The following is a 23,001-nucleotide window of genomic DNA, read 5'->3' as shown; positions in this document are numbered from 1 at the left end:
TGGTCTTGTTTTGCCCTGATGCCCTTCCCTGGAATTTTAGGTTGACCAGCTGCTGCCTTCTATTCTTTATACAGTGGGATAAACAAACAGATATAATAGAGAGAAGAATGTGCTGTCTTGCACAAACACAGAGGCCAGGCTGCCTTGATTTCTGATTCAATGTAACATGCAATCATCACAAGGCAGCAGGAGGGCATTTCTGGTTGTTCCTTTCACACCCTGTGCGGAAGGAAGAGCAGGAAGGCAGACAACCATGGTCCAGAGAGCTTCACAGCAGGCCTTGAGCACAATCCACAATACCAGGCACCTCCCCCGGTTAGCTGCTTTCTCCTGTCTGAGCTAAAAGCCTGGCAAAGGGCTCTTCAAATTTGACCTTGCTGACAGAATTCTCCCTTTAAGCACCTCAGCTGCTCATTCCCATGCTCCAGCCAGGACCCCCCATGAATGGGATTTGGCACCTGAGGTGCATAAGGAGAGAGTTCTACCAAAACATCCATTGCTTTTCATCCTCAGGAAGGTTTAAAGTGCCCTTTGCCTGGGTCTTGGCTTGTGTGGGAGCGAATCCCTCGGCAAGCCACCATTGCTAGCTCTTGCTCAATTCAAAATACAGCCACCTGTGAGACACACTAAGCTCTGTTGCCATCTTGTTCTTGCAGAGACCAGGCAATGCAAATGACCTGTATTTGAGTCAGACCTATTGGTTTTTGCATTGCTCAAAACTCTTAAGTTGGAACAGCGTTTTTCAAAGGCAAGGAAGGTCACTCTCAAAAGAACAGGTGTCCTTTTGTTACTTTATGAAAATCAGGTGTACAGAGGCCTCAATCCTGTGCACAAATACTTGAGAGTAACCCCCATGGAACACAGTGAGACTTACTTCTGAGTAACCATGCATAGGCTTGCATTGTTAAGTCTGTGACTAAGGATTGTAACAAACCATGTCTAAGCCACATGGAGCGTGCCAAGCATTTCAAAATCCTGATCATTCAAACGGTACACAGCAATTTGAGGGAGATCATTAATATTCCCGTTTTATATACGAGGACACTGAAGCTGACAGAAAATGGTTTATTCAAGGCCTCCTAATAAGTTCATCATGGTTGAGCAGAATATAGGATTTCCAGTCTAAGGAACAATTCTAGCCAAGGGACTGCATGAAGATGCTTTTGAGGAAACTCTTTGGGTAACAGTGCTCCACAGAGGAGTGCAGCATTTGAAAGATGCTTACCATGTGAATAGGCCCAATCACATGGAAAGCATACTAACCAGTGGTTGGCATGCATGGGTTTGGTGCAACATGCTCGACAACAGCAAATATTTCAAATCTAGGACATCTGTTTAAACATTATCTTCTGGAAACTTCTCCCTAGCCCCCTAGGGCCACTGCGAGAACAAAAGTATGAAGAACCACATATTTTCCACCTAGCAGTACAGAACAAAGGTGGGATAAAATAGAGTGAATAAAAAGATTTTGGCTGCAATCTTATGTACTGTGAGTAAGCCAACCAAATCCAATGGGACTTACTTTTGACTAGAATTGATGAAAGTGTCGACCCAATGTGCGGCGGCAGTGAAGAAGGCCAATTCTATGCTTGGGATCATTAGGAAGGATATTGAGAACAAAACGGCTAATATTATAATGCCGTTGTACAAATCGATGGTAAGGCCACACCTGGAGTATTGTGTCCAGTTCTGGTCGCCGCATCTCAAAAAAGACATAGTGGAAATGGAGAAGGTGCAAAAGAGAGCGACTAAGATGATTACGGGGCTGGGGCACCTTCCTTATGAGGAAAGGCTACGGCGTTTGGGCCTCTTCAGCCTAGAAAAGAGATGCTTGAGGGGGGACATGATTGAGACATACAAAAGTATGCAGGGGATGGACAGAGTGGATAGGGAGATGCTCTTTACACTCTCACATAATACCAGCCCCAGGGGACATCCACTAAAATTGAGTGTTGGGTGGGTTAGGACAGACAAAAGAACATATTTCTTTACTCAGCGCGTGGTCGGTCTGTGGAACTCCTTGCCACAGGATGTGATGCTGGCGTCTGGCCTAGACGCCTTTAAAAGGGGATTGGACAAGTTTCTGGAGGAAAAGTCAATTATGGGTTACAAGCCATGATGTGATGCGCAACCTCCTGATTTTAGAAATGGGCTATGTCAGAATGCCAGATGCAAGGGAGGGTACCAGGATGAGGTCTCTTGTTATCTGGTGTGCTCCCTGGGGCATTTGGTGGGCCGCTGTGAGATACAGGAGGCTGGACTAGATGGGCCTATGGCCTGATCCAGTGGGGCTGTTCTTATGTTCTTAATTGGAAACGTGGTCCAGAGCGCAGAGGATTTCATTACACATTTGTAAGGTACACATTTGTATCAATTAAAACGAATTGCTCAGACCAATACTTGCCTCTGCTGGAAACTAACCTCCAGTAGCAAATAGCAGCCATTGGTTCCCTGATCTGGAATCAGACTGCTGAAGGGAAAAGGATTAATACCCTCCTCTTCCATGCCTACCACAGCCTGGTCCTAATCCCAACTCTGCTCATCCCCTTCCTGTGGCAGTTTAACAAAGGAAAATGAAAATGCCCATATGAAACTGAGGTGAAATTGTGTCACAAGTACTTACCAAGTCAAAATGGAGGAGGAAATTAGATTGGGAATTTCCTCCTAATTCAGTACTGCACTCACACCCAACAACCTCCCCTCCCCCCCCCCGGTCCTCCATATTGTCTTTCCTGTCTTTTTCTGAAGGTCAGCCCTATCCTGGTGAAGACCAGGGCCGCATTGGGGCCAATAGCAAGCTACTTTGAGGCGGGAAAGACTAGCCCCCCCCTCACTTCTGATCTAATGAAGCAGTCTTGTGAAAGTCAGCTCATGACAAGAAATGCCATCTTGCCATGTTATAAAAACAGACCCACTAAGGTTGTTAGAAAATGAGTCATTTTCAGGATAAATCACCTTACACTCCAAACAGAGGGCTGCCCCTCAAGACAAACCGCTGTGTGAAAATTGAAGGCGGCTCTATAGTTTGGTATTTGTGGAGCAGGACAGATTGAGGATATTGCACATTACCTGCTTTTCTGCCAGCTCTATCAAAATCCTAGGGAAAGATTTCTGGAGCCTATTTTGGCTACCTTACAAGGGGAGAATCTACAAATGAAGCTGTGCTGGTTACTTTCTGACTGTGACCCATCAGTCACTTATAGTGTAGCGTTGTTTGCTAAAGCTGCTAGAACTATTCGTGCCAACTACCTGGGGGAAATAGCGGTAGACTGTAAAGGAGATTCCTTAATATGATGGGTGTAGGTGCCTGGGGGCTGGGGATAAGAATAGGCCCTCAGTTTGGCTGTACTTGTCGTAAAAAGCGACTAAACAGCCACCGGGTAGATGGGACTCATTAGCCTGGGAAGGCAGCTCATCTGAGAGAAGGAAAACTCTGATCCCAAACCTCCACTGCCTTGTGGCTACATCCAGTTATGGAAAAGGCTTCAGGAGTCAACCTCGAGGCAAAATCCGGAGCCGGAGTCCCTGAGGCAGTTCATGGCTGAACACAGTCATGTTCTGGCAACTCCTGCAACGCCGCTGGAACCAACCGTATTGGCCTCTGCCTTTCCATTGGACCATTTCAGCGACGTGGAGAGGGGGGATTTGCTGCATGGGTAACAGCCTATCCTCCATACCTACTTTACCCAGGCTTCGCGCACTGGAGAGGACACTCTGTTCCAGAACCACCATTCAGAGCGTGACACCATAGTCTTTCGAGACTGAAGGATGCCAACAACAGGTGCCTTGTATCTGATTTTGATTTTATTCCATCATTGTTTGTATTTTGATGTACACCTGGACTTATATCTATTTTATTTCATTGTGATGGCTATTAGCTAATACAACAAACAATTTTGACTGTGACTATAGTTTGGTGGTGGTGCCAGGGCAAATCTTTTGTGAGAGTGGAGCTGTGACCAGCAAGCTGGTTGACTCATCTCTCTGAACTCTTGACTCATGCAGGTCAACTAAAAGTGCTTCCAAGGCTCGTCGAGATCAGATCAATGCTGAGCTGCAGATTCTCCGTTCCCTGCTGCCCATTTCCAAGCAGGAGAAGGAGCGCCTCTCCTATCTACACACCATGGCTTTGGTTTGCTTCCACATAAGACAGACTCAGCTATTTCTGCCAGGTAAAAACCAAACATGTTGATACAGCTGCTTCAGTTAACATCAGCTTTACAGACAGTCACACTGTTGTTAGATTTTTCCAAAGGCAAATGCTCAGGCAGATAATGAGGGTGTGGAAGGGCTGCTTCTGCTTCTCCCCCCTCCCCTGACCTCGCACTTGCACCCAACAACCCCCCCCCCCACTCTCCATATTGTCTTTCCTGTCTTTTTCTGAAGGTCAACCCTATCCTGGTGAAGACCAGGGCCTTGTTGCTCCCTGGCTTAGCATAGTGAGTGAAGAGAGGTTCCATTCTCTTCCTTGTGTTAGAAGAAGGAATAAAAGAGGCAGTGTGGAGGAGATGAGGGTTTGAGTGTCTCCCTAGTGGCCACTGCTGTGGCAGGGGACAGGTGCTACCTTTTAAAATACAGACAGAAGGCATTGAACCCAGAGCCTTCTGCATGCAAAGCAAGTGCTCAACCAGTGAGCCATAGCTATTGTTCCTAACCAGCCTCAGTTTCTCAGGATGTATCAGAAAAGCAGCAGTGGTAATGAAACCCCTATGTATGAAGAGGTTGGTTTATTTTTAGGGCAGACTATTTGTTTTGAGTGCTCTTCACAAGTCATGAGATCTCAGGCCATTGCCAATGCATTTCATAAGGCCGAGGGCTGAGAATTCACCACTGGTTTGTTGCCCAGGCTATACACACCATCAAGAGCAGCCCATCAAGAATCTTCTGTCAAGAATCTTCTGCCTGCTGAAGATTCTGAAGGTTCCCTGAAGAACAGGCAGAGAAAACCAGAAAGGAAAATAGTCATCACTGAAGTATGCAACAGCTGCTGGCTAAATAGTTGTTCATCTCTGTTTACCTGTCTTCATAGAGGCTAGTTTTCCCGACTCCTCCACCTCCTAGGGAAAATTGGCAGCTAAGGAGAGAGATAAGAGGAGATCAACAATGGATCCAGCCAGAGATGCTTCCTTCTGTCTGTTTGATTATGCTCTCCTTCAGCTTCCTCTCATCACATACGAGTAGTCTGGAGGAGCCCTCAGAATTCTCAACAGACAGAGCCAGACTGCTCATATGTGATGAGCATAGGAAGCTGCCTTACACAGAGTCAGATCACTGGTCCATCTTGCTCAGTGTTGGTGACACAGGCACATCCCACCTTCTTACCACAGGGCTCAAGGTGGCCTAGATAGGGGTGTGCATGTGATCTAGCCAGACCCAGGTATGCTTAACTTCAGTAAAGCTACTTTATCACATACTGTAAGCATTGCCCTGGGAATATTCCAGAGACTATTCCAATGAAGAGTGTTTCATCTAATTCAGTACTTACCATCTCACATAGAATTCCTTACGGAGTTGAGGGGCTTACTTCCCAGCAGTGTGTATAGGATTCTAGCCCTAACAGGAAAACAACACAGGTGAAGGGATCAAACCACCCAGCAAGCACTATGGCCCCAATCCAAATCTTCCTGCTTCCTATGGCAGCTATTACGTTTTTTAAAACCTCCTGAGATGCTGATCTCTCACATCACATCTTGGTGTCCCTGTGTTTCTCTTTAAAGGGAGCATGGAAGAGGCAGTGAAGAACAACTGTGCTGAGTGCAACAGCTGGCTATCTCAGTCCCAGCGCATTATCAATCATGGTCTCACCTCCCCAAGGTGTCTTTCACCTGAGGAAATTTTCCTGTCTTCCCTTTTCGGTTTTCTAAATTTTCCTCCTGAGGGAAGAGCCAGCATGCCCTTTGCTGATTTTTTTTTTAATTGCCATGTTGTTCGATCACATTGCAAAGTGAAAGAAGTAGTGACCTTGATATCAGTCTTCCATAATTGCTTTCCAAGGTGGGCATGTTCTGCTTGGCACAATGTATTGTGTGAAAGATGTTCTCCTCTAATCTGTAAGATGAAAGGTGGATGAAGCTCACTTGGCAGAAAACCAAGACCTAAATGAACCCCACTGCAACTGACTGCAGGGAGAGGGATTTTGCTGGATTTCCTTGATTAGTGAAACTGACTAAATAGCAAGTTGGGAAGAGATGGTGCTGCCTGAGTTGAATTTAGCTGGGGGAGTCTGCCCTGTTCCTAGGGTTCAGAATGGGCAACAGAGATACACAGGAAAGGCTTCCTTTCGCAAAGGTGCACAATTTAATTTAGACCAGGGGTGTCCATACTTTTTGGTAGGAGGGCAAAATCATCTCTCTGACACTGTGTTGGGGGCCAGGAAAAAAAAAAGAATTAATTTACATTTCAAATTTGAATAAATGTACATAAATGAATATATTAGAGATGGAATTTATATGAATGAATGAAGGTCTTGTAATAGCTCAAGGCCTACAAAAGGCCTTCCTTTGCTGCCACTGCTGCATCACAGATGTGAAACAGCAAGCAGTGGAGGAAGCCCTTGTCCCACAGCTCATGTGAGAGGTCAAACAATTGCCCGTCACACTGAGAGCAGTTGAGTGGATGTGGGTGCAGCCCCATTGGGAAAGCATTGTGATTGTTGCCAACACTGACACTTTGTGCTCTGCTGCAGGGATGCTTAGTGTAACAGTGGTATATACGTGGCTATTGTGTTTGCTGTGTAAAGTGTAGATTGTGAGCTCTTTCAACCAGGATCAGGGCTTTCTCTCTCTCTCTCTCTGTGCAGTTATTCAGAGTGATGCAGGGCTTACTAGCACCAATGGCACCAAGTCATTTAGCCTTAACTAGCAAGTAGTTCTTGCTCTCTAAACTGAACCAATGCACTGCTCTCTTCTCAGGGACACAGGATATGATGGGAGCAGACCCTACTCTTGGTACTGCACCAGTGATAGATCCAGAACTCCTGCTTTCCCTCCCAGGGTTCATCCTGGCTCTCACTGCAACTGGCAGACTGGCCTACATCTCGGAGAATGTGTCACACTATCTTGGTTTCTCTGTGGTAAGCACAGGCATGAGGGGAGACAGAGGGTAAGATGTGTGCCATGCCTAGTGGTTAATGACCAATACCCACCTCCTTGCTCTCCACTTTACCCTCTCTTTGGCTGCAATAATATGCCAACTTTCCTGAGAGTAAGTCCCGTTGAAGACAGTGGGACTTACTGCTGAGTAGGCAAAGCATAGGCTTGTGCTCTTAAGTGTGTAACAGTGAATGAACTAGGAAAAGGAGTTTTCACTGCCATCATCCAAAGTTTAGAGCCCACATGGATGGAGCCTGTCTTGGGAAACCTCCCTCCCCAGATTAATAGGGAACCCCAACTCAAGGGATCCCCTTAAAATCAGAAGTAGCAGTACATAGGTTGTGTAGGAGTTGTGGCATCTTGATCCCTGTTGGAAAAGGGGAGGGAGAAGCGGAGCAATCAGTGGCAGGACCTTTTTCCTGTGGTAAAATCCACCACCCAGCTAGGCTGGTACTATCAATTAACATGCACAGGAGCAGAGGCTGGTTATGGTTTGCGATAAATACTTTACTCACAGTTTCCAAGATTACATATCTTCTGAGTGGTCAGAGGGTCCAACTATGAGAGAATCCTAGAGCTGTTCTATTTGTATAGCTGTATGATGGAGGAGGTGGTCAGCCATCCTCTTGCATCAGTGGTGTGGAAGAGATAGCGCTACATCATTCACAGTCAATAGATGTCTTCTTGCACTCTTCTTTCAGGTAGAACTCCTGGCTCATGGTGACTCCATTTTTGACCTCTTGACTAGCACAGCAAGCAAGGACATTCAAGAGAAGCTCTGCTTTGCCCAGCAGTATCCAGGCACTGGTAAGGACAGGAAGGGACTGGGGAAAAAGGTCTGTTACTACCAGGGGTAGTTACGAGGGGTAGCTGCGAGGTAGCTACCCCTCGTACTACCAGGGGTACTTGGTCATTGCAAATGTGGGACTACATCATCGCAGGCAGAAGAAATAGGGTTGCATAAAAAGAATAATCAAATGCAGCAGCAAGCTCTGATTTTGAGCAGGGAGTCCTGAACAATGCCTTTAAAAACAATCACAAGACTTGGGACGGAACACCCAACTTCTGTGGCCAGAATATGTTATCTGTATTGGAGCACACTGTCCACCCTTTAATGAATTCGAGGGCTCAGACAGACATGGTGTGAGAGATCTGTGATCATTTCTCCAAGTATTTCTTTTGAAGTCCAATCATCAAGGTTGTGTTGATGGGAGCAGAAGTAACTCTTCTAAGTAAATGCCATGGTTCTACTTTACATGCTTAGGTGTGCAAGTTAAACATTTTATGTTGCAACCTTAAATATATAGGTTGCATGAAGCAGACCTATACTTCGTAGGTATAGAAGCCTGTTGCAGTCACAGCCTGTTGCAGGCTGTTGCAGTCATAGGAGATAAGCACCTACTTCAGCTTTAGTGGTCAGGTGCATGCAGTGCCATAGGTTGAATGCAGTCCCTTGCAGTGCAGCCACACGTTTGATTTGGCATGATGAACTGAAGCACACTGAAGACAGTGGTCCCATCCCCCCCCCCACAAATTGTGGTTATTGTATGAAGGGACCATTATCCAAAACTCTTATTAAACTGATGAGAAGCCCATTGCTTCTTCCTCCTTTAGATTTAGGAGGTGGTGACACAAACACGAGAAACAGAATTTACCAAATTTACTCATTACTGCACTGAAAATTAACTCCCCCCTTGAAATCAGTGTGCCAAGTAGTCTGATCTTGTCTGTTTTTTCTTGGAAACACATTTAAATTCAGTGGGACTTTATTCCTAAGTAAGTTTGCATAGAACTGCAGCTTCAAATGTATAGGAGTTTGGCAAGGACATGTCCATGATTTCAATTAACAGGATGAAGAATTTTTTTTTTTCTTACTAATTATCCAGACCAAATAATACATGATTCTCAAATGATACATGATTTTCAGAAAGACCTTGAATAGAGATCAAATGGAGAAAGGGATTGTCTAACCCAGTGGTTCCCAAACTGTGAGCTATGGCTCCCTGGGGAACTGTGGAAACCAGCCAGGAGAGCCGCAGAATCCTTGTGAAAAACCTACCACCCTGTACAATGTATGGGATTGTAGCCCTAATGGGGAGCTGCAGCAAATGGCCCATTAGGTCAAGGGAGCAGCCAGTCAAAAACGTTTGGAAACCACTGGTCTAACCCATTTTCCCCCAGTTACAGTTGCTCATTCCAGACTGCTTTTTGCAATTCAGAGGAAAATTAGTGAAACTAGAAAAAGCAAAACCATCAAAAGATGCAGGAAATACTTTGCAGCAGTTTTTTCCTCTTAAGCATAGCCAAAATTCCAGTTCATAAGGTGTTAATCCTCTGCTTCAAATAGCTTCCAGCTTCCTTTAGAAAAATTAAGTTATAGTAACTTAAAACTTTTCTTCAGCTTCAAGCTTTGCTGTAAGCAAGGATGCCATTCTGAAAGCACTATCTCAGTCAAAAATTTGAATGCAACCATTTTTTCCTGCCAAAATTCAGATTATTGGTGGGAGAGGGAAGAGGTTAGGGAACTAGAGGAAGCTGGCCTGCTAACTGCATAGCACATTTAAAAGGCACAGCAACAAGGGCCAGATCAAAAAAAGCTGGCAACCCTGAACAAGAAAGCTAAGAGAGTACAGGTCCAGCCTATTTATACATGGATTTTTTGTACACAGGTTTGACTCAACTCAAATGGCCCTTGCAAATGAGAAAAAATGTGCTGATCCCTGGAGAAGGGGAAAAATGCATCCCTTTAAAATCAGTTTTAAAAACTGAACAGTCCTTTAACAATAGCCTCCTTAATGAGAGAGAGAGGGGGGGCAGCTGGCTGACAATCCATCAATCCTTCTCTCTCCTGCAGACCCCTCCCTTCCCCCAGAAAGAAAGGTGATCAGTTTGTATTGGTGAAGGGAGGGGCTGAGTGAAGTGCTGATGGATTGTCTTCTTAATGACTCTTATCTTAGAGTCAAAAGGTCAGCAAGGCTGTTTTTCAATCACTGGAGCAAAGAAACTTTGTTTTTTAAATTGATATGCTATAGTGCATTGTTTTTTTTAATCCAAGTGAGTGCTTGGAATGGAACCCAAGTGAATAATTAGTCTCAACCTGTTACAGGTTTGGAAATTTCTAGATTGGGGAACCCATGGTGGAGAGTCAGGTTACCATTTGGGCCCATATCCGAACGCACTCAGGATACTCCTCAGCGGGAGGGGGGTCGGGGGCTTCTTGTAGTGGGGGATTCGATTATTAGAAACATAGAGAGGGGGGTTTGCGACGGATGTGAGGACCACATGGTGACTTGCCTGCCTGGTGCGAAGGTTGCGGACATCACTTCTCGTCTAGACAGGCTAGTAGACAGTGCTGGGGAGGAGGTAGAGGCTGTGGTGCATGTTGGCACCAACGACGTGGGCAAGTGTAGCTGGGAGGTCCTGGAGGCCAAATTTAGGCTTTTAGGCAGGAAGCTGAAAGCCAGGACCTCAAAGGTAGCGTTCTCTGAAGTGCTACCGGTTCCACGCACAGGGCCAGCTAGGCAGGCGGAGATCAGGGGTCTCAATGCGTGGATGAGATGGTGGTGTAGGGAGGAGGGGTTTAGATTCGTTAGGCACTGGGGAACGTTTTGGGACATGGGGCCTGTACAAGAGGGACAGGCTCCACTTGAACCAGAATGGAACAAGACTGCTGGCGCATAACATTAAAAAGGTGGCAGAGCAGCTTTTAAACTGATCCCTGGGGGAAGGCCGACAGGAGCCGAGGGGCATCTGGTTCGGGACTCCTCATCCCCATGGGATGAGGATGGGGAGGTTAGAGAACAACAAGACAAAGGCAGAGTAGGAGAAGAAATTGGGAAAGGTAGCGTGATGGGATGTGATAGACGGTTTGGCACAGTGAGAGGATGCGGGGACAAAGGAGCGAATAAGCAGCCCATCCTAGGGCATTCCGTGTACAAATGCTTTTATGCGAATGCCCAAAGTCTACGAGCAAAGGTGGGAGAACTGGAATGTCTGGTGACAAGGGAAAACATTGACATAGTGGGCATAACGGAAACCTGGTGGAATGCGGAGAATCAGTGGGATACCGCAATCCTGGGCTATAAACTCTACAGGAGGGGCGTGTTGGAGGTGGGGTGGCCGTTTATGTTAAGGAAGGGATAGAATCCAGCAAAGTAGAGATTGAAGGTGGGTCCGACTCCACCGTAGAATCTCTGTGGGTTAAATTACCAGGCTTGTGCAGCGATGTAATACTGGGGGCGTGCTATCGTCCTCCAGACCAGAAATTGGATGGGGACCTTGAAATGAGGAAACAGATCAGGGAGGTGACAAGGAGGGACAGGGTTGTAATCATGGGGGACTTCAATTATCCTCATATTGACTGGGTCAATTTGTGTTCTGGTCACGATAAGGAAACCGGATTTCTTGACGTGCTAAATGACTGTGGCTTAGAGCAGCTAGTCACGGAGCCCACCAGAGGACAGGTGACTCTAGATTTAATATTGTGCGGTATGCAGGACCTGGTTAGAGATGTAAACGTTACTGAGCCATTGGGGAACAGTGATCATGCTGCAATCCGTTTTGACGTGCACGTTGGGGGAAGAATGCCAGGCAAATCTCTAACAAAAACCCTTGACTTCCGACGGGCAGACTTCCTCCAAATGAGGAGGCTGGTTAGAAGGAGGTTGAAAGGGAGGGTAAAAAGAGTCCAATCTCTCCAGAGTGCATGGAGGCTGCTTAAAACAACAGTAATAGAGGCCCAGCAGAGGTGTATACTGCAAAGAAAGAAGGGTTCCACTAAATCCAGGAGGGTGCCCGCATGGCTAACCAGCCAAGTTAGAGAGGCTGTGAAGGGCAAGGAAGCTTCCTTCCGTAAATGGAAGTCTTGCCCTAATGAGGAGAGTAAAAAGGAACATAAACTTTGGCAAAAGAAATGTAAGAAGGTGATACGGGAGGCCAAGCGAGACTATGAGGAACGCATGGCCAGCAACATTAAGGGGAATAATAAAAGCTTCTTCAAATATGTTAGAAGCAGGAAACTCGCCAAAGAAGCGGTTGGCCCTCTGGATGGTGAGGGAGGGAAAGGGGAGATAAAAGGAGACTTAGAGATGGCAGAGAAATTAAATGAGTTCTTTGCATCTGTCTTCACGGCAGAAGACCACGGGCAGATACCGCTGCCCGAACGGCCCCTCCTGACCGAGGAGTTAAGTCAGATAGAGGTTAAAAGAGAAGATGTTTCAGACTTCATTGATAAATTAAAGAGCAATAAGTCACCGGGCCCTGATGGCATCCACCCAAGAGTTATTAAGGAATTGAAGAATGAAGTTGCAGATCTCTTGACTAAGGTATGCAACTTGTCCCTCAAAACGGCCACAGTGCCAGAAGATTGGAGGATAGCAAATGTCACGCCTATTTTTAAAAAGGGAAAGAGGGGGGACCCAGGAAACTATAGGCTGGTCAGCCTAACATCCATACCGGGTAAGATGGTGGAATGCCTCAAAGATCAAAGATATCAAAGATAGGATCTCAAAACACATAGACGAACAGGCCTTGCTGAGGGAGAGTCAGCATGGCTTCTGTAAGGGTAAGTCTTGCCTCACGAACCTTATAGAATTCTTTGAAAAGGTCAACAGGCATGTGGATGTGGGAGAACCCGTGGACATTATATATCTGGACTTTCAGAAGGTGTTTGACACGGTCCCTCACCAAAGGCTACTGAAAAAACTCCACAGTCAGGGAATTAGAGGACAGGTCCTCTCGTGGATTGAGAACTGGTTGGAGGCCAGGAAGCAGAGAGTGGGTGTCAATGGGCAATTTTCACAATGGAGAGAGGTGAAAAGCGGTGTGCCCCAAGGATCTGTCCTGGGACCAGTGCTTTTCAACCTCTTCATAAATGACCTGGAGACAGGGTTGAACAGTGAAGTGGCTAAGTTTGCAGATGACACCAAACTTTTCCGAGTGGTGAAGACCAGAAGTGATTGTGAGGAGCTCCAGAAGGATCTCTCCAGACTGGCAGAATGGGCAGCAAAACGGCAGATGCGCTTCAATGTCAGTAAGTGTAAAGTCATGCACATTGGGGCAAAAAATCAAAACTTTAGATATAGGCTGATGGGTTCTGAGCTGTCTGTGACAGATCAGGAGAGAGATCTTGGGGTGGTGGTGGACAGGTCGATGAAAGTATCGACCCAATGTGTGGCAGCAGTGAAGAAGGCCAATTCTATGCTTGGGATCATTAGGAAGGGTATTGAGAACAAAACGGCTAGTATTATAATGCCGTTGTACAAATCGATGGTAAGGCCACACCTGGAGTATTGTGTCCAGTTCTGGTCGCCGCATCTCAAAAAAGACATAGTGGAAATGGAAAAGGTGCAAAAGAGAGCAACTAAGATGATTATGGGGATGGGGCACCTTCCTTATGAGGAAAGGCTATGGCGTTTGGGCCTCTTCAGCCTAGAAAAGAGACGCCTGAGGGGGGACATGACTGAGACATACAAAATTATGCAGGGGATGGACAGAGTGGATAGGGAGATGCTCTTTACACTCTCACATAATACCAGAACCAGGGGACATCCACTAAAATTGAGTGTTGGGCGGGTTAGGACAGACAAAAGAAAATATTTCTTTACTCAGCGCGTGGTCGGTCTGTGGAACTCCTTGCCACAGGATGTGGTGCTAGCATCTAGCCTAGATGCCTTTAAAAGGGGATTGGACAAGTTTCTGGAGGAAAAATCCATTATGGGGTACAAGCCATGATGTGTATGCGCAACCTCCTGATTTTAGAAATGGGTTATGTCAGAATGCCAGATGCAAGGGAGGGCACCAGGATGAGGTTTCTTGTTATCTGGTGTGCTCCCTGGGGCATTTGGTGGGCCGCTGTGAGATACAGGAAGCTGGACTAGATGGGCCTATGGCCTGATCCAGTGGGGCTGTTCTTATGTTCATTTAAACCTGACCAAATACACACATTTTATGGCTACCCAAGAAGTTTAAAAGAGAGCAGGAATCTGAATGATTTACATATAGTTTGGAAGTACACCTGTTTGGCAAAAGAGAAAGGCTTTCACCTCTGAGAAGGCCCTGAAGTTACTATCTCATTTGGACTCCCTTCAGTCTTCAATCTGTCACTGAGTTACAAACATTTCTAATTTTTAAAATTGCTGCAGAAATAGAATTTATCACTGAGATGCGCACCTTGAGAACCTTTCGGGCAAGATATGGAAGGAACCGTATTATGGCCGTGAGGGGCAGATTTCGAATGCTCAACACAGAATTGACTTCCACCAATCCTGCATTGACTTTCATTGCCTTCTGTACACCTGTTGGACACCTTGCTGAAGACAGGGGTGATACTTCCCCGAATTCCTCATTCCAGAGTCAGCACACCTTGGATATGAAGATTGTGGAAGTTACTGAAAGGTAAAAGAAATTTGATGTATGCATAGTCTAAGGGGCATAGGGCTGTCAACTGATGAAGAGTAGCTTGGACTGCTCCTATGTCTTTAACAGCAGTTTGATCTGCAAATGTTAGCAGGTGAAATGTTTCACCTACTCATTCTTGGAGATCCCACTTCTGTTAATGGCACAGGAGCAAAGAGGAGGAAAAGGTTGGTAACCCTAATCTGTACATTGGCTTTTCTCACCATAAATATGCAGTTGTTGCCCAGCTGTTTTCCACTCCAAGATAGAGGTTTCTGAAGGCTGGGATTGACTTCTTTATGTGTGTTTTCCCCCAGTGTCACTTATTATCTTGGTTATCAGAAGGCAGAATTGATTGGTCAGTCTTGGTACAGTTTCCTGCATCCTGAGGATATTGGCAGAGGTTCTGAGCTGCACAGGACCCTGGGTGAGTGTTGTGCTTGGATCAGGGGGAGAAACATACTTCATTATATCAAAAAATACAGACATGATCACACAACTGTGCCAGCCAGTGGAGGACCCATTGAGAGACAGAGAGGTTCCATCCACCTCTTCTCCTCCCGCAGGAGATAGCTCATGCTATGATAGCACTGTGCTGAGGCTGTTGAGTCATCCTAGCTCTTCTACGGCTTGCATAATACTTCTCATCTACCATAGTGGCAGGCTGAACTACACATTATGAGTAATGAATAATTTGACCGTTTGAATTAGTTTTTTCAATGTTAAATAGTAGCCAAAGGGTTTGTGTTCAAGAGAGTTCAGGACCATGGAGAGTGGGTGTTTAACCCTTCCCTACTGTGCTATGGTCCTAATGAAAATCATCCCTCCCCCCCCACCCCAGGTAAACTCTTATTAACCCCAGGAGGGAAACTTCTTTTGATACCAATAAAAGTTTCATTTTTGGAGCTGGATATGGAAACTCCATTTGCTCTTTCACGAGCATCAGCTCTGCCTCACTGTCTTCAGATCTCAATGCTCTATAAACTACATTTGATGTAGTTTAGAGATCAGGGCTGCTGCTTGCCCCTTTGTTGCCATTTCTGGTCCAGTTGTCAAGTCCCTCCCTGGTTGTCATGTTGTAGTAGATGGGCTTCTTTGCTTGGGATTTAGAAAAGGTGGGCACAGCTGCCACAGCCTTGCTGGATCTGAGTAGCATACACTAGAGGCTCCTCTGCATGTCTGAACTGGCCTGCTTATGAGATTTTCTGCAAGAGCTAAAGAAATATGGTTTGCCTGTAACACAAGTCCTGCTTGCAAACCACGTCTTCCCGAAAAAGAGGGAAAAGGGGGAAAAACCTGCCAGAACTTTGACTCAGAGCTATTCTGATGGTTTAGATCCCACAGCTACCATCATGTGGTTCTTCAGAGCACAACCCACTGAGGGGATAACTTTTAAGCGCAAAAGCCTTGGTAGACAACAGGAGGGAATATCTGCACCCCAAAATCTGCAGTAAAGCTTGGGTACCCTTCCTGACCCCACTTGCCATCATTTTAAACTCCAGAAGTCCAGGATTCCCTTAGGATGGAAACTGATGACTGCAAGAGTGAGCTGGTGATTGCCTGTTCAGTGGGTTTCCCAACTCCTCTGCACCCTGTGTAGTGCTAATCCAAGGAGCCTGTCAAAGACAAAGGAGGCTAGATTCTAAGAATGAGCATGTTTTGGAAGCATTGCAAGGCTGGATGGACTTTGGGGCTCTCTGAATGTAAAGCAGATTTCTGTTCACTGTCCACTCTGGGGAGATGTAACTGTGGGACCACTGAAGGCTGCTCTAATTCTTTCTCATGCTTGCAATTTCAGTATGTGGTGCTGGGCAACACAATCAGCAGGCAGTAGTCCGTGTGCTCTGCAAGGACCTGAGTTGGGCCTGGGTGCAAATTATTGCATTGAAGGAGAGTGGAAAGGGAGGAGATCTGGTCACCTGCATCAACCACATACTCAGGTACAGCCCTATTCTTGGTCATCCCTGTGCTGTTGATGCCTGAGACACTTGCCAGTATTTTGGAAAAACTACAAAACGCAAGAGGCTTCATCTGCCATAACGCATCTGCCATAGTCTGACAGCAGAAGCCTATGCGTGCCTACTCAGAAGACCCATTGTGATTAATAGGGCTTACTCCCAGAAAAGCGTGTATAGGATTGAAACTTGAGCCTGGTAGATACATACACCTGGGGAGGAACCAGTTGGTGCCTGTTTATCTCTTGCTGCCACCTTCCCCCCCCCCCCCCACACACACATGCCACCACTATTAGGTTTCCTTCCCCTCTACCTGTCCTGCTCCACAGAATGCAGGAAGTGTTCAGAGCAGAGGAGAGTGGAAAATGCAGCGTCTCCCACTCCTCTCCCACCGTTCTACTCCCTACCTCTCTTGGTTGGGTAGGTGAGGTGGAAAAGGATGGCAGAAGCAGTGGCTTCAAGGAGGACAATAGTACCTCAAGTTGCATGCCAGGCTCCACCCTCAGACACACCCCCTTGGAGCATGGCCATGCCCCACAGTACTTGCCTGCACTTGAAAGTTGGGAATGCCTAGCAGAAGGCATGGAGTCAGTTCAGTTACTGGGCAGGTAAGGTGGGATTTCAAGACTGACAATCTGGAAACTATTACCTGGCCTTAAATTTCCAATGCAGCAGGAGAAGAGATGGCTACACTTTCACTCACCTGTTTCTGGTCCTGTTACGTGCCACCCCTCCTACCTGCTGTAATAAACTGGACCAGATGTGCTGGTGGCGGACATCGGATGGATGATGGACCAAGGGAATATGAGTGAAATTGGCTTCACTGAGTAACATAAACCCAGCCAGTTGTGACCTGACAAGCCAATGCTCCTCAGATCTTGCACAGAAAAGGCATGCCTGTTCTCTTGTGAAGTATTATCCCAGGAAGAAATGAAACCAGAACTGATGCTTCTAATGCCACAACATAGTGTCAACCCTCTATAAGAACCGTTGTTTTGGTCCTGTTCAGTGCTGAGCCTAGTGCAAGGATCTATTTTTACCAATGGGCAATAATGCCAATATCAACAGAACAAGAGAGAGATGTGGGAGAGAGTTGGGGGGGGGGGAGTGCACGTATTTGTTCATGTCAGCCCCAGCCCCAGTCCATCTGGTGCCTGAGATGGCATGCCAAATGTAGCGCCTCCCCCCTTACTTGGCGATGTGTCAGCCTCTGCTCCTCTTACTCCCTGGATTGGAAATGGGGGGTGGAACAGGTGAAGAACATGTGGAGAAGTGGAAGCATGTGGGCAGACTGAGGTGGGCTTCCTCTACCAATTTGCTGCCCAGGGCTGGCTGAAGCCATTGGGCTGCCTGAGGCAACATGTAGCTCCACTGCCCTCCTTATTTGGCTCCTCCTTCCATACATGCTCTCAGGGACAAATATTTCTCTCCTACTCTGCACACAGCTGATCTGGCCCTGGAAAGACAGCAGTGCAAGTTAATCCACATTCTTTGGACTTGCATGTACTACAGATCAAAACCAGTCTAACTAGTTTGCCTTACAAAATCTTTGGAACTGTAATTCTGTGCAGGGAAAGTGATGATGGCCCCTAGAGGCCTCTAAGAACCTCTTTCTCACAGAACTATAATTCTCAGAGTCCTCTGGGTGAAATTCTGATATTTAAACCAGTGTAAAACTATTTTCACAAATGATGCTTAATCTCTTCTCCTCCTCTAAGCTATTTCTGCCCAATGTTGCATATAAGCCACAGGGACTAAGTGTGTACACCTGTGGGCTGGGAAGAAATGGGTTAAGGCTGCAATTTGAAAGTAAAACCCACATGGGCTGGAATGTACAGTAGTTTTATAAATGACATTCTTCTGCTTTCTGTCCCATGTTAACAAAGCTCACAAGAGAGGCTAGTTTAAAAACCAGTCTTCGCATCTTCTGCAAAAATGCCGTTAACCTTCAAACTGCACCAGGAAAACAGACAACTCCTGACCCTGGGGTGGTTTCATAACCCCCCAATTTTTTTTTTTCTGATATGAAATAGAGTGGGAAAATTACACCCAAAGTCAACATTTGTGGACTTTACCAAAGGCTTAGCCAAAATGTTAACTTTGGGAGTGATCCAATTTCATATCAGAAAAAAAAATTGGGGGGTTATAAAACCACCCCAGGGACAAGTTTTCTGTGTTTTCCTGGTTAAGCACTGCTTGACCCTGAGAAGACCTTCATGTGGAAAAGAATAAAATGTCAGCTGTTTCTTGTACAAACTAGGCAGATTCCTCCTGTTTACATGCACACATGAGAGAACATAACATTTTTTTAAGCTACCAAGCACTATTGCCACTCAATAAACAAGACTACCTCAGATTTATGCAGAGACTGTCTTTCTGAAACAAACACCCAAAATTCATCTTTTTTGGACTATCTTCACGAAAAAGTTCTCTGCTCTGAAATTCACAAGTTGGGGCCCAATGGACTCCACAGAGCAACACTGCCCAAAGAAGCTCTGGTTTGCCTTGTTCAATGGCTCAATTAGAGGGACTCCCTTACACTTGTTAGAAATGTAGATTGTATCTATTTTAAGACTATCTGCTAGAGACCTTACAGAAATGAATCTGGCCCTTTCAATGGTTTTTAAAGCACTTCTTAGGTCTTTGCAAAGACCTGAGGCTTAGAATTGCAGATTAGAGTTCCTGAATTGCAAACATTACTGTTTCTTGTGATTAATCATTGATGGTAGAGTTGTTAAGTGACAAATTTAGTATCTCTCAGGGTCACTTGGAGTGCAAAAGACAAAAAGTCCAGCTTCATTGAAAATCTAGCCAGGGTAGCTTTTTCATCAAATGTGCAGTTGTCAGTGTCACTGGGGAGAAAATTGGACAAGAGGTATATTTTTATGGACAAAAAATAAACTGTACACTGTATCTTGGCTGCATTTTGGGTATGTTGTGGCCCAGACCGTTAGTTATGATGTCCTAAAAGGGCAAAATGGCAGCACCATTAACTTTCATGTTTCATCAAGAGATCTACTGCTGGGGTCATAAAAACATTCCAAGGGCATGCTGAGGCTTGTAGTACAATTTGTGCCCTCAGACTTTAATTATGCTGTGCTGGGATGGGAGTGACAAATGTGGTTTGACTATCAGTATCACTCCTATTGGTATGACTTCCAATACTTGTTCTAATTCACACTTTTTGCCTCCCTCACAGTGAGGAAGAAGCTTTGTATATCCAGAGTGATGAGACACAGCACAGAGCAGCTTCTCCAACTACCCCAACTCTAAGCCACTATGCTCAAGAAACAGAACATCAGATACAGCCAAAAGAAGCCAGTCTTTTCCCTCAAGAGCCAGTGATGTTCAGTGACGATACACTTAACAATCTCTGCTCACTTCTTGATACTTATGAAGAGCAGGTGTCCCCTGCTGCTTCCCACCTTCCCACCAGCTTTCCTAAAGTGGGAGCTGATGCAGATGTACCCACATGGCAGTCCCCCCAACCAATTGGAATTCCCTTATTCCCTGCTGGTGGGCACAAGAATCTCCCCTGCCCGGACAGTGTCAACAGGCTGCCCTCCCTGAGCCCTTATGCTCTCTGTTCCCCAGAAAGTGCATTCTGCTCAGATAGCAGCCCTTCTGTGGACTTTTCTCCATTATCTGAAGAAACACCATCCACAGAAATGTTCCCAGCAATGGGCACAAGTTCTGACCCTGACAGAAAAGGCTTCAGCATGCTGGCTGAACAAATCTACTCCCTGGCTGAAATCTTCTCCCAGTACACAAAGGAAATACCCCAAGGGACTCCCAGCATCTCACTGCAGTCTGGACGGCCTGCTGAGGATACCAACCTGGGGCCTAGACTAGGCTGGGGGACAAGTAGAACTCTAAATGTCCCTGAGGGACTCCCCATGGACGAAGAAATCATCTCTGGCATCTTAAATAACCTCCTAGATAATGACATCTTGAACCTGCCAACCTGTGAGCTGGGATCACCAGAGACTTTTAATATGGCCAACTCTGAGTTGCAGCTTTCTCTGCTCCAGATACCCCAATCAGATGGAACTCCTTACCTTGACCAGTGCCTCTTCAGGCAGTCTTTGAGTTCTTCTGATTTCCATGTGCCTGAATCCCAATGGGATGGGAGTTTCCATCCTACACTTCAGCAAGGTAAGGTTAGGTTGAGCCTCCGTACAGAAAGAGGGATCTGAAATATAGATCCTTTTTTCTGGGGGTCACTGATCAGTCTTTCCCTTACCCACATTGTTCATGAATTTTCTTCCTTCCCATTAGTTTTGAGAATGGAAACATTTGGCAGGACAAATTAAAAAAAAACTGTCATCCTTTTTCATATCTCTATTTTCAAAGCAAACATGGATATCTTGCAGAAATTCTGGGTTCTACAGGAAACCTGAAAATAACTGTTGGAGAAGAATGTGGGTGGGGGGGCACTGGCAGGTGCAGCTAGAGAGTTCATTAACCATCCATATCCTGCGCACTGCTTCTCCTTTCCAAAGTGTGCCTTCCCCTGGTGACTTTTTTAAAAAGTGTACATTTTTCATGTGTTTATACTAGATCTCAGGGTAGTGTACATGGTTCTTTCACTCTTTTTGTCACAACAACCCTGTGAAGTAGGCTAGTGACTGGCTCATGGTCACCTAGGAAGCTCTGTGGCTGAGTGGAGATTTGAACCTGGATCTTTCAGGTCTAAGTCCAACATCAGAACCACTAAGCATTTAGTGGACACTGAGGTCAGCAGTTGGATATCCAGTAGACACCCAGAACCTGGATCTCCTGCCAAAGGTCTAGTTTGGTCCTCATAGGCTTTTTGTGTATTGAGATGGGAAGAATCTCTTAATCTCTGCATTATCACAGTGGTCTTTATAACGCTACAATCTCCACCTACTTTTATAGGGTTAACGCATCATCAATGGGATTGGAGCAGAATTCTGGGTGCACATTTTCTGCTCAAATGCTTGTAATCTGGTTCTCTTATCCTCTATACAGGATGAGCATAATGAGAATGCAAAACCTAATTTAAAATATAATGTTTCTGTTGTACTGTGTATTGGAAAGGAAAATACAGAAATGCTCTTATGGTTCTTAGGCTGCCTCACAAATCTGGATCCACATTCTTGCAGTTGGTACTTGGAGCATAGTACAAAGGCAAGCCCGTCTTGAGAGTAAAGAAAGCAACATAAGGTCAATGGGTTTTCAGCACAGGAGCCTGCCTTCTGTTGGTCCATTTAGTTCATGATTGTCAGCACTGTCTGACAGCAGGTTTCTAGGATTTCAGACAGAGTTGGCTCTTCCCCAGCCCTACCTAGAAATGTTAGAGATTGAACCTGGAGGCTTTCTCTTTTGTATGTAATGCAGGTCCTCTGTTACTGAGTGAAGTCATGCAGTAATTGAGCTTCCCTTCCCCCTTCCCCCATCTTTCCCTTAAGAGAACATAAGAACAGCCCTGCTGGATCAGGCCAAAAACCCATCTAGTCCAGTTTCCTGAATCTTACGTGACCTACCAGATGCCTCAGGGAGTACCTGTATCCTTTTGCTACTCCCTTGCATCTCACATTCAGGGACAAGTTACCCCTGGAGGTTACATATAGTCATTGTGGCTTGTTAACTGTGATGAACTTTTGCTCCATAAATCTGTCTAATTTCCTTTTAAAGACATCTAGGCCAGGTGCCATCACCATATCCGTGGCGAACTGTTCTACACGTTAATTACTCATTGGGTAAAAAAATATTTTCTTTTGTCTGTTCCAACACTCCTGCTGTTCCGTTTAAATGGATGTCCCTGGTTCTGGTGCTGTGCAAAAGGGGGAAAAAAACTTCCCTCTAAAATCCTCTATATCTGCTCTACATGTAAAATACATGATTTATATGTATAAATTTATAAATTTATAATTATATAATTTTATATGTATCAATAAGGAAGAGGCATCACTATGACCCTTTGAAATCATCAGAAAGGTTGCATGGCAGGCCAACATGTCCTTTTGTGCATTGGTCATCTTCTTTGTGATGAGTGGGTCAGAACAATGGGGAGATTTGCCCCCATTCTCTGCTGACCTCTGTATCTTCTTCTTCCACCCTGCAGGTGCCTTCCCAGAGGAGACTGTCTTCTGCTGAATCCCTGCATGGGCCCCAGGCCAGAGGCCTCTCTCAAGACCACTCAACTGAACTCACATTGAGTGTCCCCAATGCAAGTTGTGTTGTCTGATGCCAACTGAACGGGGCTGGGAAGGCCTTCTGTGCTCGCCTGGCCGGCGGGGGACTGGGGTGTTGCCACCAAGGAGGCAAGGACGTGTGGTAGGTGAGGAGGCAGGTGAGGCAGTGCCTCCCCCCTGGGGTCCTTCGAAAAGCGCCACCGCCATGCAAGGCACCCAAGCACCCACAACCCATGTGCAAAGCCTCACACGGCGGTGACGCTTTTTGAAGGACCCCAGGGGGGAGTCTCTGCCTCACCTGCCTCCCCACCCACCACACAACCCTGCAAGGAGGTACCCAGACTCCATTGCTGGGGACCTGAGACTGCCATCCTGTCCACACCTACCTAGAAGTAAGTCCCA

General features: G+C 46.0%; 1 protein-coding gene across 1 annotated transcript; it reads left to right on the top strand.

Annotated features, from left to right (window-relative positions):
* Window positions 1–253: 253 nt before the first annotated feature.
* Window positions 254–22,561, top strand: NPAS4 (neuronal PAS domain protein 4). The gene is made up of 10 exons (XM_066623587.1): window positions 254–315; window positions 4,006–4,172; window positions 6,912–7,072; window positions 7,793–7,898; window positions 14,234–14,486; window positions 14,804–14,913; window positions 16,285–16,426; window positions 19,641–19,792; window positions 20,036–20,596; window positions 22,530–22,561. Exons 1-10 carry the CDS (start codon window positions 254–256, stop codon window positions 22,559–22,561), a joined length of 1,746 nt encoding a protein of 581 aa, XP_066479684.1.
* Window positions 22,562–23,001: the final 440 nt, after the last annotated feature.

This window comes from Tiliqua scincoides, chromosome 1 (assembly GCF_035046505.1).
Source record: "Tiliqua scincoides isolate rTilSci1 chromosome 1, rTilSci1.hap2, whole genome shotgun sequence".
Lineage (NCBI taxonomy): Eukaryota > Metazoa > Chordata > Lepidosauria > Squamata > Scincidae > Tiliqua > Tiliqua scincoides.
Note: the sequence above shows the minus strand (reverse complement) of the source record. Positions and strands in the feature narration are given on the sequence as shown.

What these genes read in the sequence shown, in the direction of transcription:
- NPAS4 (XM_066623587.1), top strand. Translation starts at nt 254, where the DNA reads ATGGTCCAGAGAGCTTCACAGCAGGCCTTGAGCACAATCCACAATACC. An exon ending in CCAGCAGTATCCAGGCACTG is followed by an intron (nt 7,899 to 14,233) that starts GTAAGGACAGGA and finishes AAATTGCTGCAG; the next exon opens with AAATAGAATTTATCACTGAG. An exon ending in TCAAGAGCCAGTGATGTTCA is followed by an intron (nt 19,793 to 20,035) that starts GTGACGATACAC and finishes TCTGTTCCCCAG; the next exon opens with AAAGTGCATTCTGCTCAGAT.